Here is a 19123-nt window from a genome sequence, read left to right as displayed (position 1 = left end):
CTGTTGCAGTCCTCAGGTCGGCTTTCTGGCAGGATTGAATATTCTTCCGCTGCATAGCGCCAACATTTGCATATCACACTGGCGCCGCTTAACTTACTGCAAGCCGGACTATTGTTTTTTGAGAGGTCAACAAGGTTTCCTTGTCAGCACCCCAAGTGCTGTCGGTAAGCGTCTTAATGACCCTGTTCCTACTTCTAAATTTGTCGCAAAAAGTTGTGGCTTACGCGGACAATTTAATCATGCAATCGAAAGTTACACTAAATATTATACTAGCATTGAGAATCACTACACCATCGACAAATATGCTCTGCGGGAGCTTTATTTCAGCCGTCCGGATAGTGAACAATGTGGTAGGGGATTTAACGCCGAATGTTTTCATATTCCTTAGATAGCAGAACTGAACTAAGTCAGCTATGTAGATATTTAACTGATCACAGATATCTACGACGATAGGACCTGATGCCATGATCGAAAATCATCCGCATACATTGCCGCCTAGAGGGTGCGGATTTTCAGAAAGTAAGAGGTTAAATAGTTCCGGAGATATCACCCGTCTTGGGGAACACCCTGTTTCACTCTACAGGTCGTATTTCTAATTTCCAAAAAGGACTGGCGTCCACATATATCGTTGATTATCGATAGTTTCAAACACGGCCAGAGTTAAGTCTTCTTTATGTCCTCGAACTGCTTAGCGTAATTAATGGTATCAAAGGCCTTCGATAGGCCAAGGGCCACCTTGATTGTTCGGCGACACGAACTGTTATGGTTCAGTTCTGCACTGATATGTCGTATAATGCTGTTATGGTACTGTGCATTTTCCGCAATCCAAGGCTAATGTTGGGTAACTGGGAAACTGCTTCTCATCATGGGGAGGAAAAGTGCATCTACGCTACTGGTGACACGAAGGAAATCGGCCAGGGGCTCAATTCTGTTTCTACGAAAATGTGAAATGAAAACTTTTATAAAGGAAAAAACTGTCAAATGAAAAAAATTATAAAGGAAATATTTTTCATTTCAAATTTTCATAGAACAAGAATCCAGCCCCAGGCTTCTGGTTAGTAGTTGTCAAATACTTAACTGCGGATTCATCCAGTACGGTCCAACGCTTTGGATGAATTCGTGTTTCGGATGACATCTGCAACATAGCTCATCGTAAATTGTGGTGGTAGCTCCTCCGCTGAGAGGGTTCTTATACCAAGTAGTACACTCTTCTTTGCCCTATCACCATCGAGGTGCTTCATAAATTGCAGGGTCAAATAACACAAGCACCACTTCGTATCTGTCTTTCTCACTGTCACGCCGAAAATAACAACCGTTCTCTCATCCTTCTTTCCTTGAATCGAGAGTGATTTAACGGTTGACCACAATTTACTTAATCTTGCAATAATGTAGCATTGCTTCAGGAGGTCTGGTCACCTTTTCCGCTTGTGCTCGCTTACCAGATTGTTGATGTCAATTAATTGTAAGATCTCTAACTCTTGGATCTTCTGTGTTCGTATGAGGAAATTCATCCCGCTCATTTGCTAGTCTCATCGCTGGGAAATTTCGGCTATTTTTAGGTATTCTATCAGTCCGAAAAATTGTCTCAGCTACCCGAGGATCTGAGGGAATGTGCAGATCTCAGAAACGGTGATTGGTAAATTCTCGGAACCCTTGCTGGTCAGTTTTTCATGGTTCAGTAAATAATGGCGGCAGAAGTTTTTTAAGTCGATTGGTCTGCTAACAGATGCGATGACAAGGTGGTGGTTTAAGCTACTGTATTGTTGTTTTTTTTTTCTTTTTCGCTCAAGGCAGCAGCTTGACTTCATTTAGCCTGAGTGGTGAACATTCCAAAACAAATGTCGGATGTCCGACACATCTGAACAATTTCGGAAGCAAAACCTTTCAGATTTCGATCCGATTTCTATACGATTTTTCGTAGGGGAATTCGCTCAGATTTCATTCCGATTTCGGAGAGAATGTCGGAAGTAAATTTCCCTTCGAATATCCCATTGTTTTTCTTCCGATTTCGGTACGAATTGTGATAGATATGTCGAAAACAAATTTCCCTTCGCACAACAACCACCTTTAAGTTTGTTTTGGAAACACATAGTGGTTGGTTATAAAATTCGCATATACAATTTTTCAATGTTTTAAATATAAATGCACCATATAATAATTCAAGCTAGTGCTGATAGACTCAACATATTCGTACACAAAGTTTACGTTGTTCTAATAATTGAATGCTAACAACAGTGAAAATCATTAGCAACGTTTGAAATTACAATCTTCCGAAATCGTTCAGAAATCTGTCAATTATGTCAAGCACTTCATACAACTTTCGTTAAGATATCGTTACGATTTCGGATCCAACATCGGACGTAGCGTTTGTTCCGATTTCGTTACGATGTCGTACGATTGGTTTGCTGGGTTGTTGCTGTTGACTGTTGGTACCTCTATATGCAGGATTATTCCCTTCGGTAGCAGCACGACCCTCCTAGTCGTACCATAAGTCTCCTAGTGGAGGCCTCGGATACCAAAGCATGGATTTTTCGGTTGTTTAACATTGTGCTGTTATGTTTTGTGTAAGTTGTGTTGACTATGTTGCGGTTGTCTGCTGAGATTACAGCTTACCGGTGTCCAGTTTTCGTGATGCGTTGTCCCTGTACACAGTCGGCGCATTGACGCAGAACTTTGCGTTTCACCCAATTTTTTTATTGTCTTTCATTTGGAGATGAGATCTTTTAGCCTCTGCCGAGATCGTACCGAGTTCGGATGTATTTTCTGCACAAGTTTCCATTTCTGATGCCGTAATCGCATGCAAAACAGGTCCGAATTTGTGTGAAGCGGTTCGCAGAATTCGGAACGTTTTGTCGAGGGAAATTCGGAAAGAACATTCTAGTTTCTACACGAATTCGTTTAGAATTCGAAAGATTTTCTGATAACACTCAGAAGAAATATTCGAAAATCTGAAGAAAAAAAAATTCTTTTCGGAGATTTGTTTCGAGATTCTGAAAATTTTCGGAACAAATTCTAAAAATATTCTAGATATTTTATCCGTAAATCGGAAACTGTTCTGATGTTTTATTAGATATTCTGAATATTTTCTCCCAAAATTCTCAATGTTTATTAGGATACGATTCGAATTTCTCATTGATTAAATTGGAACTTTATTTAAAATATTTGTTGAACTTTTTATTATTACAATGTTGATGAAATAGTATTCGTCGCTGCTGCCCACTGAATTGCACATTTATAAAATCATTTATTGCGAACAAATTTTCCACTTGATTTATCTAAAATAGAAATAACAATATTATAAACGTTTTAGAAAATGTTTATACAATCTTACACTTTCATTTATTATAAAACATGTGCCTATTTCATCACAAAATAACTTGTTCCGTTACGTCTTATTCACTTAACAGCTGCAAAATAACTAAAAAACAAGCAATATCGTGAAGACACAAAAAATCTCTCCCTTGCGTTTAAAACAACTCTCGACGAATGTTCGTCAATTTTGTTCCTGAGAGAGAGAAACGAATCAAAATTTCCCATTAGAGTATGTGCAGATTACTCGCAACATTTTCGCAAACAAGCGCACGAAAGTGTGCAGAAATTCTTAAACGAAATCTTGCTGAAGATCACTTCAATTTCTGAGGGAAATTTTGAGAATTCCGTACATTTTCTGAACAAACTTTGGAAAACCTCTTAAAAGAATCTAATATCAGAGCCCTCGGTAAAAATTGTTTATTGGTAACTACAAATCACATCCACATTCACGTCTGCTCCCACGGCTGCTTTATTACAATACGTCTCCTGTAGGTATTGATGTTAGAAAAGTGATTTTCAAGGTCAACAACTAGTTTGATATCTTCATACTGCAAATAAATTTTAATTCATACATAAAATAAAGTGTATAATAAAACTGCAGTCAATACCAATCTCATGTAACATATGTAGGTGTCGATTACAGCTTAATGCACTCAAAGTAACTGTAAAAGAATACAAATATCGATTTGTACCCTTTTATACGTTTACTTCATGCCATGCTTCCACAACCCATTAAAATGCAATTCCGATTGTATAACTTGGTTAATTAGCACACAAAAAATAAATTACAAATTTTATTTTACAGACATTAACCAGCTTAAGTCCTAAATTGGGTTATGTATTGTCGAAGACGATATCTGTCATATTGACGGCTGCCAAATTTAAACCATTCATTAATGTAACTGCAGAACAACTGGTATTCGGTTATGATGATCCATTGGTAACACTGGCACATCGGTTTTATCCGAAACATTTAAGACCGGGAGAACGTATGGGATTACTAATTGCCGTATGTATAAACTTTTTATATTTTAATCAAATATTTCTAACTAAATTTGTTTTTAATTTACAGCGTAATGGTACCCTTTCGGAAGTGTCCTCCATTAAAACTGGCTACAATGGTATGCATGATTTTGGCTATATTGATCGTTTAAATGGCATCGATCATTTTCCCCAATGGGATGAAGAGCCATGCACGCGAATTACCGGTTCTGAGGGTTCATTTTTTCCTCCACGAGATATAACAAAATCGGATACGGTTTATGTTTACGATAAGGATTTGTGCAGAGTTATACCGTTGAAATATGAAAAGTCGGTTGTAAAAGATGGTAAGTTTCGTTCGTATTATTAGAAACAGCATATATATTTTAAAAGTGTATTTTTTATAACATGTAACATGGCACCGCAGCCTGATGGATGACTAAAAAAGAAGACATGTGTCTCTACTTTTTTATCCATTACTTGCACTTTCGCCGTTATAGGCCCCCAAATGTTTGGGGTGTTGGTATCAAAATGAGGCTTTTTGACAAGCTCATATCTTCCCAACTGCAAATAATTTTTGTTTACTATTCGAGAACAAATTGTAGATCTTGTTATAAAGAACAAAAATTGCGAATACCTGAAATCCATAAAATCAAAAATTTTAAATGTTTCTTAGGATTCTCGAAGGATTGATGTTTAGATGAATCGCCCAGTAAAAATTCGAGTCCGTTAGTCATTATGCAACACATTACAAAGTAATGTAACAAGGCAACACTACATATTTCACTACTTACTAAGGAATGAGTACGGAGGCACGGAACGTATGTGTTCAACGCTCACCCTCGGCACACAAGTTCTTTGTTAACAAAATAAAAAAAATTCGTGGTGCACCCGTAAGCGTCTAAACAACCCTAACCCCATGTTTATGTTTTTCGAAACAAAAATGTGTGCCCATGAAACACACCCAAACTTTAGTTTTGGAAATATTATTTCCTTTGCTTTTGCTTCAAAACAAAAAACTAATTTGAAAAATACACTCAAATTTAGTAGTTTTTCTAACGCATTCATTTTCTTATCGACATACATACATAAACAGGCCCTTATGGTTCGTACGCAAATCCAGCAGAGAGCGAAATAAAATAAAATTAAAATATGAAGTGTGTTGAAATTGAAAATAAAATCCACCTTAACTGTTCTAAAAATAGAAGATATTTGTTTAGCTTATTTTTCAACTTCTAGCGGCCATATTTATTTGTTATAGAATAACTAGTTATTCATCGTACGTGCCCTTGTTAAAATAACACTGTGAACCGAAATTTTGGGGGGTGAAAAATTCCTATTGGAGATGAAAGCCCTTGGTGAGTATATACAGAACCCCGAAGGACAGATTCGCCGTGAGTCGAACTTTCGCGATATGGCGTGATGAATATTTGGCTGGAGACCCTAAAAGCCATCTGGAATCAGCGTTATATCTTTGTTCGCTGTTGTTTAAGCTTATATTTAAGATGACATGTCTTCAGTCAAATCAAATGAGGATTTTTTTCGTAGAACATTTCGACCTTCTTTCATGCTTCCTTCAATGTCCTTTTCGTCCTTTATTTCAAGAACCGCAATGAAAGTGGCACAAGATTACATTTTTCAGCTTTGGAATATTCCGCAAAAATGTCGCTCGGAAGATTTTAGGTACGGTTCCCAAAGACATAAAATCGATAAAATCATGTTTAAGCGGTCGTTTTTCACTTTTACCCGAATCTTGCTCAGACAGCCCTATATCTATTTATTTCAATACATTATTGTTAACCTATTGATGATCTAGAATTCTCGGAGTCTTTAAAACAGTTGTATCTTGTATTGCTAAGCACGTTAATTTCATTATTTTTTGGAATAAATATCCGGATATCCGAATTATGGGACCGGTTATTCTGATATTAAAACCGAATTTTTATCCGGTTTTTATGAACCGAATAACCGTATATGTATATCATTAGAAAGCTATTAAAATTGTCAAACAGGTATGACTAATATGCATTAGATATAGATATAGGGCTGTCTGTGCAAGATTCGGGTAAAAGTGAAAAACGACCGCTTAAAAATGATTTTATCGATTTTATGTCTTTGGGAACCGTACCTAAAATCTTCCGAGCGACATTTTTGTAGAATATTCCGAAGCTGAAAAATGTCATCTTGTGCCACTTTTATTGCGGTTCTTGAAATAAAGGACGAAAAGGACATTGAAGGAAGCATGAAAGAAGGTCGAAATGTTCTACGAAAAAAATCCTCATTTGATTTGACTGAAGACATGTCATCTTAAATATAAGCTTAAACAACAGCGAACAAAGATATAACGCTGATTCCAGATGGCTTTTAGGGTCTCCAGCCAAATATTCATCACGCCATATCGCGAAAGTTCGACTCACGGCGAATCTGTCCTTCGGGGTTCTGTATATACTCACCAAGGGCTTTCATCTCCAATAGGAATTTTCCACCCCCCAGACTTTGAGCTCCATTTTGTTGCACAGTGTAATTAACCATTATTTGGTAATAATTTTTGCTAGGTGGGGTTGGATCATTGTTGTTGTTAATATAGGAAAGTTAGATGCTAAATAGTTCCAGCGAAATACACCTAACTTGGGGGCCCGCTGTTTAACATTAATGAGATCTGACTTCCTGAATTCCCACGTTAGATTATCCCACGTTCAAATATACCGTAGGATGGTTCGTTCAATGTCCTCAATAGTATGGTGCGCTTGGTTTCAAACGCTTTTAATAGGTCAAGCGCATCCAATACTGATGCATATGTGTTGAGATGCCATGTAGTGCTGTTTTTCAAACTCATGGATAGATACATGATTGTTGCAGCTACTGGCGACAAATCTGAAATTGGGTTGTATGGCTTATCTTTGCTGACATCATTGCTTGTCTTCAGTAGGCAGACTTACCCTGCCCTTTTTGCTGTCTTCGAAGACAATAGGGTTTGTTATCCACACTTTGTAAGATACTCGACTTTTTCAATCTCTTTCATGGACATTGCAACGTGCTTTTTGTCGTCGGCTGGGGTAAGTTCAGTCGCGTCCAAGTTCTCCATAAGAACGCGTCAATTTTTCCATGGTTTTAAAGTTTCTTAAATGTAGCTCACAGTTTACTTGTTCCCTGAGCCTGGTTTGAAGAAGCTCAACACACTCATTTACCGTTCAGTCGCGTCCAAGGTCTCCATAAGAACGTCTCACGGTTTTAGATTGTCTTAAATGTAGCTCACAGTTTACTTGTTCCCTGAGTTTGGTTTTACGGAGCTCAACACACTCATTTACCGTCTTTGCTGGGGAATTTTGAGTTACTTGGGGCATTCGACCACTAGCAGGTATGAAGCGAGCAGTAGAGGCACTGATTATGTCCCAGAAAAAGGGATAAGCTGTTCTCTGCAACGATGATTGTGAAATTCTATAAAATTTCGAATTTTTCAAAATTGGCATTCTGTAGTTCGGTGATGACATCTGGCGGTGGGTTTTCTATCACTAGATAGACATTGGGAGATCTTCTAGCTATAGAAGTCCTTTGTGAAATTCCCTAACTATACAACACTGTAGGAGTTCTTCTAACTCTAGAACCCTTGGGAGGTCTTCTAGCAAAAGAACCCTATTAGAACGTCTTTTAGCTAAAGAAGGCCCCTAGGACGTCTTCTAGGTAAAGAGGACTATTGAAAACCTTTGAGAGACATTCCAGTTATATAAGATCTTAGTGCACTATTCTAAGTACAGACGACCTTTGAGAGAAGACTTCTAGCTGTAGAAGGCCATTGAGAGCTATAGAAGACCTTGGTGGTTCTAGCTCCAGTCTTCTGTCAAGAGAAGACTATAGATGAAACTTGGGATGTATATAAACTATAGCAGACCGTTGGTAGATCTTTCTGTTAACTAAGATCTTTGTGAAATATTCTACCTATAGAATACCTTTAAAAGATCTTCTAGCTGTAGAAGATCTTTAAGAAAATCTTCAAGCTCTTGAGAGGGTTTCTAGCCGTAGAAAACAGTTACGACTTCTAGCTATAGAGGGTCGTTAATACGTCTTCGAGCTATAGATGACAGTTGGAAGTTCTTTCCTTTGGTGGTGGGAGCCAGCCTAGCTAAAAAATCCCATTACCAATGTGGGTTTGAATAGTACTTTTAAGTAGCAGAACCTACCCAGCAAAATGTTCGATGCCAAAGATGCCATTCAATCATGGGTTCAAGTGATCTGGCATGTCATCTTTTTAGCATCTTCATCGATGAATTTTATATGAGCATGTCATTTACACCAATGCTTTGACATGTCATTTTCACCAATGCTTTGGCATGTCATTTTCACCCACCCTTTACAATGACATTATCATTACGACGAGAGTTTCAACAACGTTGATTGTGATTTCGAGTCTCCAACAACATCAAACCTATTGTAAATATGTAATCTTATATATTTAGAAAAATGTGTATAAATAAAAACACAAAATTCATCTCTATTGGATCGATGGAATGGGTTCAAATGCTGATGAAAAGATCGGATATTTTACGACTTCCTATGCAAGGGTTCAAATGCTGATGAAAAGATAGGATCTTTCACAACTTCCATTGCATTGGTTCAAATGCTAATGAAAATAGCGGATCTTTCACGACTTCGTTTGAACCAATGCAAAAGATGCCATGAAATCACGTCATTGCATGGAACCCCTTCCTTCAAAGTTTGCTGGGTACTTACAAATCAACCTTCAATACCCTTTATTTTAACAATCGCGTGTCACCCAAAATAAGTAGTTATTTTATGGTCACTAAAGGTCTAAAGGGTGCCACCGTGGTGCAATGGTATGCACACCCGCCTTGCACGCTGAAAGTCGTGGGTTCGATTCCCCGGCCAGGCAACATAAAAAATTTCAACGGTGTTAAGTTCGAAGATGGGTTAAATCGGTCCACTCCTTCCGGTACCTCCCCCACAAAAGTTCGAAAATGTTCGGAAAATTTGTGCGCAGGATAACTCTTGAAGGGAGTAACCGATTAAGTCCATACTTTGCACATCATGAAATTTCTACCAGACTTAGACGAGGTTCCAACATGGACTCAATCGGTCCACTCTATCACAAAATTTTGGAAAAGTTATGTTTAGGACCTGCTCTCGATTCGCATTGATTTTTGTTGTAACAACTTGTATTCACAGCCTCCCATGCGACGGTACAAGTTTCATCAGGGACAATTCCATACTTCCTGAGAAAATTGCCTGCAAATTGCCAAAAAAAAAAACCTATGACACCGTGTGTAGTGGTTGGAATCAGGTTCGGGTAGCTCCCACACAACAATTCGGATAAGTTCACTTTAAGACCTGCTCTCGAATCATTTGATTTTTGTTGACGCAACTTGCATTCGCTGCCTCAATTGTGACGGTAAACGTTTTTTCAGGGGCAAGACCATACTTTTTGAAAAAACAAAAAAAAAACAGTCCGATGGCACCATATGTAGTGGATGAAGAGCAAGATAACTCTCGAACTGATCAACCGATTTGGTCCAAAATTTGGCCTTCGTCATATTTTGTTCAAACTTAGTTTCAGTTCGATTACCGGTCCAAATCTTCTAGAACTTCCCCCCATTATTTAAAAAATGTCACTAAAATGGTATGCACGATATCTCTTGAACGGGGCAACAAATTTGGTCCAATCTTTGGATCTCCTAATATTTTGTCCAAATTTAGTGTAACTTCTAAAATGGCCCATATCGGTCCTCTCCTTAGAGTACCTCCTTCACAAAAGTTCAACATTTATGGCTAAGTGCAGTTTAGGGTCTGTTCGAAGATCCTCTGGAAATGTATACCGATGCTACTCGTTGTGGTCCTGTTTAGAGCGATATTATATTTTACGTGGACATGTCCATGCTTCCTGGCATACCGGTACAAAACTTACACGATGACCCACTGAAATGACTTGTAGGCGCGATATCTATTGAAGAGATATGACTCCCAAAATAAGATCCACTTCCATAATGGACTATGTCGGTCCATTCCTTTAAGTACCTCCTCCGCAACACTTTTGAATTTTAATTATAATCCAAATATTTGTCGGCAGGTTCAAATGTCCAAAAAGGACAAAAAAATCCTGAAAAGACCCTAAATACATTCGATCTGTCCGTAGATAAAAGTTTCATTTCACATAGGCTGAGGGTATATCTCTGTCGGCAAAGCCGACTGATACTTTTTTACTTGTTTATTTAATATTTAGATAGTATCAGAAATACTTTCATAAAAATTATATATATATTTTTTTTTCCAAATTTAGGTCTAGATGCTGATCTTTTTAAATTGACCGAAACCAGCTACGGCGATGCTGAGCATAATCCCGAGAATAAATGTTATGATACCAAAGACTATAGTGCATTGAAAGGTTTACAAAATATCAGTCCATGCCAGTATGGTGCCCCGGTATATCTATCCAATCCACATTTTTATCAAGCTGATCCACAACTATTGGAGACAGTGGAAGGATTAACACCAAATGCAACACAGCATGAGACCTATTTTAAAATACAACCGGTAAGAAAATCTAAAAACTACAACAACAAAAATAAAATCCTTATACAATTTGTTATTTCTTTTCAAAACAGAAACTAGGTGTACCACTGGAGGGCAAAGTTCGCATTCAATTAAACTTAAAAGTTACCCAAGCCAAGCACATCTTTCCCGTTAAGGATTTTCGCAGTTTCATGTTTCCTGTCATGTGGCTGGAGGAGGGCATCTCTGATCTAACACCACCAATACGTCGTTGGTTATATTTGGCCACAGTATTTGCACCGACAGTTATACCAATTGGCTCGTATCTGATGATTGCTGGTGGAGCATTTGCCATAATTTACGTCTTCTTGCGTGCCTATCAAAATTACGTTTTCGCCCATGATCCATCTTTGGAAATATTAGAAATGGGAAGACGTTCATTGCGTCGTAGCAGTACATTTATAGCTCACCATCAACATCGGTTTATGCATCGTGAATCGTATACACTGCTCAAGGCGACAACGACGACAAGTACGACCAACAACAACACAAATACCACCAGCAGCACAGAAGGGCGTAATCGAGGGAGTAATTTAGATATGACTGCAACCGATAACGAAGTGCTTATTTTAACAACCAACAGCGGTGGCGATTCTAGTTCATAGTGTAAATAGATAGATAGAGTGGCTAGTGTAGCGTGTAGGTAAAACATCGAATTAAGTTTTAGTTTTATAAAATAAGACAATATACGAGTATGTATGTATATGATTTTAAATATAACTTAGTTAAGAACAATTTTTTGTGCGAGAAACAGCAGACAACAGCAATTAATTGTGATGTAATTTTAAACAACAAAACCTTTATAACAAAGTTAGGATTTTAAAATAATTTGTCTTAGGGTCTTAGCAGTCCTGTATCCATGTCTGATTGCAGAATGCATGAGTGTGTGGGAAATTTCGCGTGCAAGAGATTTTTTGTGCCTAAGTGCAAAATATAGAATGCATGAATGAATCTCATTAATAATCAAACATATCACATTCCAAATATTCATAACTGTGCCAAGTTCAGTTTTTTTATAACAGTATGAGTATTTTTCATAAATCAACAATTCATAATTTATGAAAAATATTATGTATAGATTTTGAAAGCTTTTGTGGACTTGGTACATTTGAAATATGCCTTAGCTAGGAATACTTGTTAAATATTTATCTTTTTTTTTTGTAATTTAGTTGTACATTTTGTTAAATTAATTTCTTTATCCTGTCTAGTAATTTCTATTAAGCTTTTTATACGTTTTGTACTCAGACTTAGAAGTATTTAAATTAGTTTAGTTAGTTAGTTGTGTTTGTATTGTAGTCTTGAAATTATTCCATTTTCATGCCAAAAAAGAAACAAGAAAAGAAAATATAGAGAGAATCGCATACATAGATAAAGCAACACCGACATAGCCAGATATACATTTTGTTGCCAAAGATGAATATTTGGGAGTAAAATATACAAAAATATCTTAAAAATTATAATTTTGGGAGAAGGTGGCTCGGCCCTGGCTACGTCGGTGTAAAGGAACATACATTGATTGACATTAATTAACAACAAGAAAAAAAAAACTCAACCAAAAATCCCATTTTCACCTTTTTAAGTCATTCAAATCATTCAATTTTTCATCCATCCAGTCTTAGAAGAAGTTCACAAAACTATATAACTGTGGTTACAAAACAAAACGGGTTTATTTTTTTATTAGAGTAAAGAAATTGAATTTTACACAAATAAATATCGTTGTTATTATTTTTATTACATTTGGATTTTTAATAAATTAGATTGGTAATTGTCCTTAAAGGTGAGTATAGGTATGAGGCTGGATTTCGAAATATGTTATATACCAATGCCTATATAAGGTCGGACAGTAAGCCGAAGCAAATACATATGGTCTGCTCCTTTACTTTTGAAAATAGTAACAGTAAAAGTTGTAAACTGCTCCCATATGAATTGTACGGTGTCTAAAGTAAAAGAACGCTTTTCGAATAAAAAGTGGTAAAACTTCAAGTTTCTTGCACGTAAAGGAACAGAGCTATAAATACAACAATATAAGACATAATAATGCAATCATTCATCAGTGAATGGCTTTTGATTTTAACATAATGTAATATTACAACATGGCAAACTAACATTATGTTCTTTTATAGGTTTTGTACCAACTTTTGTAAAAAAAGTTGGCAACACTCGTCGTGAGAAGTCAAGTTTTTAGTTTGCTCCGCAATTTGTAAACTTTTTCGAGAATTTTTAACATTTAAACGTTTTTATATTTACATCATATCTTGAAATATTTGTATCTGTAAGTTCAAAGATACAGAATTTTATCAAGGATGGCAACAAGACGCAGTGTAAAAAATGATATAGTCATTTGTTTTAAATGTAAATTGGAAATAAAAGAAACTGATGATAACATAGAGTGCGACAAGTGCAACAACATCTACCATTTGAAGTGCACCTCATTGAACAAACGTCAGTTTGACGAACTATGCAAACATCCTAATGAAAAATATTTTTGTAACGAGTGCGAATGCAGTGGAACAGACAAAACAATGATAAACAACAATGCTATTGAAAATGAACTTGCAATGATCAAACAACAACTAAAGAAACTAGATCAACTTGCTAGCTTACACGAATCTGTATGTTTTATGTCTGCTAAATTCGACGATGTTTTGAGATGCGTGGGTGAAAACAACAAAAAGTTGGATGTTTTGGAAAGAGAAAATAAAGAATTAAAGAAAGAACTCTCCCAAGTGAAGGAATCTGTAAAATTTCTTAACGATCAGAGAGTAAAGAATGATTGTGTTGTTATTGGCGTAACAGCAGAAGATAACCAAACAGCTGTGGATGTTTTAGTTAATATGTCAAAGGAATTTGGAGTTGAGATAACTGAGGAAAATATAAATGATGCTTACTTTCTCAAACCAAAAAGCGCTAATTCGAATAGAAAAACATTAGTCGTTAAATTTAACTCTGCAAAATCCAAATTTAAGTTAATGTCAATTAAAGGAAAGTTGAGAGAGAAAGAATGTACTAAAGGAATATACATTAATGATTATCTAAGCAGAGAAAGTATGGAATTATTTAATTATGCGAAAACACTTAAGACCGTTGGATATAGGTCTGTGTATGCCGTAAATGGTAAAGTCTTTTCTAAAATGAGTGAGTTATCTAAACCTAGACTGATCAAATCTTTTGATGATGTGGATGAACTTTTGGTCAAGGCATCATCGCAGACAAGGAAGAAACCAAAGCAGGTTATACAAGTTGGAGACTGTGATTCTGATAATGCCTATCTTTCGTCTTAATGATTGTTTCAAAATACTTTTTTTTTTAATATTACCCAATAAAATTTATCATGATTAATCAATATTATACATCTTTTGATTCATTCAAACAAAATTCTAACAATATTTATAGAAATAATTTGCAAGTTGTGTCTGTAAATGTCAGAAGCATATCTTCAATGTTTAAATTCAATAAGTTTAAAGAGATTGTTGCTAAGTTTCCCAAATTACCTGGCTTGGTAGCTGTACAGGAGACTTGGTTTAGGCAAGATTTAGTTCAAATTTTTAATATACCAGGGTATAAATCAGTGCATTGTTGTAGAGTTGACGGTTATGGAGGCACTTCTATATATATTTCGGAAAATTTTGAATTTTCTGTACAAGAAATCGCAAGCCGACATTTCATTGATGTGATTGTCTTAAAGATTAATAACATAATTATTGAGGGAAAACCGCTAATTTTTGTTTCATTCTATAAAGCACCCAAATGTAAAGATAGTGATTATGCAGAATTTTTAGAAAACATTTTTTGTCGCTATGGTAGATATCCATGTATTTTGGTTGGTGATGCCAATGTAGATATTTTATCATCAAACTTTTCGTCAGAGTTGCTTAATTTGTTGATGAACTTTGATTTTAAAAATTGTCATGATCTTATCACTCGCCCTTCCAGCAATACTTCTATAGATCACATTTATAGTAACATTTATAAGCCCATGTATATTGATTCTATAGAATCTGATCTTTCAGATCACAATGTCTTACATTTTAGAATGGAATTGAATATACGCAGTAAAGAAGTTGATTTGAAATGTACTCTTGTGTGTGATTATGAGAAGTTGGAAAATCGTATTAGAAACTCAATTGATAATTTGTCACATACTGGCGACCCGTCAATAGATACGGAGAATTTGATAAAGTACTTAGGCGACATTGTTGATTCTTGTTCAGTACAAAAGCGACGGAAGATAAATGCAAAACAGAATATTACTCCGTGGATAAATGGTAATTTGCAAAATTTAATGTTATATAAAGAAAAACTTTTAAGTATGAGAAGAAAAAGAAATAATGCCAGTATTGAGATGAAACTTAAAAGAATCAGCAAAGTTATAAAAATAGCCCTTAATGAATCAAGGAATAGTTTTTATACTAACACTTTGAACGACATGAAAAATGATCCAAAGAAGTCATGGGGATTTCTGAACGAAACACTTGGTAGAACTTTCTCAAAACAAATAAATATTCAAAGTTCAAATGGAGATTTGATTCAAACCGATAGCATTAAAGCTGATTTGCTTAATACACATTTTATAGAGTCAGCGAATTGTCTAAAACTGCAAATACAAAATAATTCAAGTGATAATATTAACGATTTAAGAACCATGGTTAGAAGCAATCATACATTTCGGCTTACTTATACTACATGTGAGGAAGTTGAAAGTATAATAAGTACTCTGTCGCCAAGAAAAAGCTGTGGTCACGACAAACTTTATCCTAAAGTGTTTTTAACAGCTAAAAGCTTCATTGCACCAATTCTCACCAATATTTTTAATGATATGATTGATACTACTACTTATCCTGATATCTTGAAATTGCATAGAATCATACCAATCCCAAAGGAAACGAAATCAGTCAATGTGGACCAATTCCGTCCCATCTCAATACTTCCGATTATTGACAACATTTTTGAAAGAGTTTTACATACCCAATTTTTTAAGTATTTTTCAGAAAAAGACTTATTAAATAAATTCCAATATGGATTCCGTAAAGGTTGTGGCACGGAGGAAGCCTCTGTTAATGTTATAAATTACATTTGTAAAGGAATAGATGATGGGTATAAAGCTGTAGCCGGTATATTTTATGATTTGTCTAAAGCGTTTGATCTGGTTGATCATGAAATTCTTTTGGAAAAGCTCATGTTTTATGGTGTAACAGGAAATGCGATATTGCTTTTGAAAAGTTATTTAAGCGATCGCAGACAATATGTAGAGGTTGGTGAGATGAAAAGCTGTGTGCGTAATGTTATATATGGTGTTCCGCAGGGGAGCGTTTTAGGACCTCTTTTATTTTCGATTTATCTCAATGATTTAAAGAACCTTAACCTACATGGAAAAATGTTCATTTATGCAGATGATATTTGCGTTTTATATCCTTATTCCCATGAAACGGTGTTAAAACCATATTTAGAAAGAGATTCGTCATTAATATTAGAATACATAAGACTGAATCGGTTATATCTTAACACCAAAAAAACACAACTCTTAAGGTTTAAACCTCATTTCGGGTTCAGCAATGAGTTCAAAATATATGTTGGTCAAAATGAAATTAATGAAGTTACGCATGTTAAATATTTGGGACTGCATTTAGATGGGAAATTATCATGGGACCGCCATATTAAAGTACTAAAATCAAAAATTGCTCCAGCTATTGGCATATTATATAAATTCAAAAACAAATTTGATAGTACAACAAAATTGCTTATTTATCAAGCATTAATTCAGAGTCAATTGAATTATTTAATCATAATTTTTGGTTATAAAAAATCAACCGAATTTAAATCTCTTCAGCGTATGCAAAATCGAGCCTTGAAGGTTGTAGCAAACTTGCACATTTCTCATTCTACTGTAGATTTGTTTAGGACATGGTTCCCTACCATATTACCACTACATGGAATTTATAAATATCAAATATTGATATACATGTTTAAATGTATACACAATATTGGGCATCACACAATCATATTTTCCAGCGGACATCATGCTTTTAATACCCGCTATAGAAACAATTTGCAGATTGCCCTTTGTCAATCAGAAACGTCAAAGCAACGAATTCAATACACTGGTCCAAAAGAATATAATATCTTGCCTCAACATATTAAGGACATTGATGTATTTTCTGTATTTAAGAGAACTCTAAAGCAGTACTTATTGCAACATGTTGATGAGCTTCTGATATAACATAATAAATGTATAAATTTTTTTCATTATTTATTTATTTTAATTTGGAATTGAATTGTAATTAATTTCATTTATTGTAAGGAGCATATTAATTGTAAACATTGCCAACTAGCCTCAATAATGCCAAATGGCGCTGAGGCACTATGAATTGTACAATCCTTATATATAAATAAAATAAAAAAAAAAAAAAAAAAAAAAAAAAAAAATTTAACCGAATTTAACGATCCAATTGACAAGGAATTCTTCTTGAATAGATCCTGAAATAGATCCCGAAATTTTCCTTGTTGATTGCGATTTTAAGTTACGAGCAACCTGCATTATTGCTGTGAAGGGTAATGTTTCTATACATCTATTATATATTTGAGCTTGGTGATAAGTGACTGACTGACTGACTAACTCATCATCAACGCCCAGCCAAAACGGCTAAAGCTATGAGCTTGAAATTTTACCAGTAGGTCACTGTTGGTGCAAATGTGCGAGATAAGGCCGGGTTTTAGAAAATTCGTCCTGGAACCACAAAAAATTGTGGTCTTCTATTAGAAAAAGGGGACATTCTGTACCGAGGAGAGAGATTTTCAACCTTATGTGAGAAGAAGGGGGCCTTCCGGCATTCTCTAAGGGGAAGATAACCTTCAACCAAGACGCTTTTGTTCATCTCCCAGCAGATTCACTAATAGTACTTAGTACGAGGAATTTTTATCGAATCCAATGGAACCACAAAAATATCCTTATATTTTGGTATTATATACCGTAAAATATTATAAATATTAATCAAATAGAAAATTTTTACTGAATGTTGTCTTTTTACTTTTTTTTTAATTTTTTCCTTTGAATGAGTATAAAATGCTTTACTCTCCAAAAATAAGTTACTGAGTAATATTTACTGAGAAAGTACAAGGTCAAACCTAATACAATATAAAATGTACCAAGACAAGACATTCTAGACGTAAATCTTATTTACAAAAGCTTTATGGATTCATCTGAGGAAAAAAGCTGGAAAAAGACCCTTCACTAATATGCGAAACTTAATAAAGATCAATGGCAAAAATACCAATAAAATGTGACATTTCGAAATGTATTTTTTCATATCGTGTAAAGTACCCTTACCTATGCATATAACTTAAATTAGTGTTCAGTGAAAAACAAATTTGTGTTTTGAATGATGGTTAATGAATGACTGACTATAATATTATTGATTTCTAAGACGATCCGAAATCAAATTCGTTCCAATTACTACCAAACGCCTTTCGGTGTAGAAAATGGTTGTTCGACTGAAAACAAAAAACAAACAAAAACAACTCATATCGACACCTCCAAATAAGTAAGTCTAAAAGTGAGTTTTGCAGGAGAAGCTCTCAAAGTGTGGAAATTTTTTTGAACTTCAGTACTATGCTAAGTCAATATTTGTTTATAACTTCTGTTCGGATCGACCGATCATTACCAAAATTTGACAGAATTTAAGTTAAAGGACGTTCGACACCTCCAAATAATAGTTTGCTTATTATGAACAGTGAGTTTTGCAGGACAAGCTCTAAAAGTTTGGAAATTTCTTTGACCTTCAGTACTATGCTAAGTAAATATTTGTTTATAACTTCTGTTCGGATTGTCCGATTATTACCAAAATTTGACAGAATTTAAGTTAAAGGACGTTAAATATAAAAATGTAAAGAACTTGAAAACATGCTAAGTCGACTTAGCATACTATTGTTTGGAGGCGTCGATATATAAACAAAACGGAACTCAGGTAGCAGTTTGAACACATTTCACGGTGCTCTTGAAACAATTTTAAATGGAAGGTGCTTACACCTCGGAAGTTTTTGGGGATTCTGATACTACAATGTTTATAGATGAGAAAAATCAAAAAACTAAAAAATCGCCGGAGCGCTTTTTAAATAAATCGCGATTTAAGTTGACATTTTTATGGGTTGTTTAGGTTTTCACGATTTTGGTTAAAAACCGCAAGTCCTATCGAAATGAGACTAAAGAAAATGTTGTAGCTATGAAAATTCTCTACAAGATCGACCTTTATGATATTTTCGTAGTTTTTACCAT

The 19123-nt window shown here is 35.2% G+C and overlaps 1 protein-coding gene across 3 annotated transcripts in view; it reads left to right on the top strand.

Annotated features, from left to right (window-relative positions):
• The window catches only part of dsb (scavenger receptor class B member debris buster), a 187517-nt gene extending 174929 nt beyond the window's left edge, over positions 1–12588 (top strand). For all 3 annotated transcript variants that reach the window (XM_073980876.1, XM_073980877.1, XM_073980878.1), the window contains 4 exons: positions 4118–4321; positions 4385–4640; positions 10583–10836; positions 10908–12588. In XM_073980876.1, the coding sequence (XP_073836977.1) occupies positions 4118–4321; positions 4385–4640; positions 10583–10836; positions 10908–11459 (1266 nt within the window). In that variant the 3' untranslated portion in view covers positions 11460–12588. The remainder of the gene's footprint in view (positions 1–4117; positions 4322–4384; positions 4641–10582; positions 10837–10907) is intronic.
• Positions 12589–19123: the final 6535 nt, after the last annotated feature.

The sequence above is a fragment of the Musca autumnalis genome, unplaced genomic scaffold, assembly GCF_047663935.1.
Source record: "Musca autumnalis isolate F117 unplaced genomic scaffold, ASM4766393v1 scaffold_4, whole genome shotgun sequence".
In the NCBI taxonomy this organism is placed as follows: domain Eukaryota; kingdom Metazoa; phylum Arthropoda; class Insecta; order Diptera; family Muscidae; genus Musca; species Musca autumnalis.
This window is presented reverse-complemented; position numbering and strand designations above follow the sequence as displayed.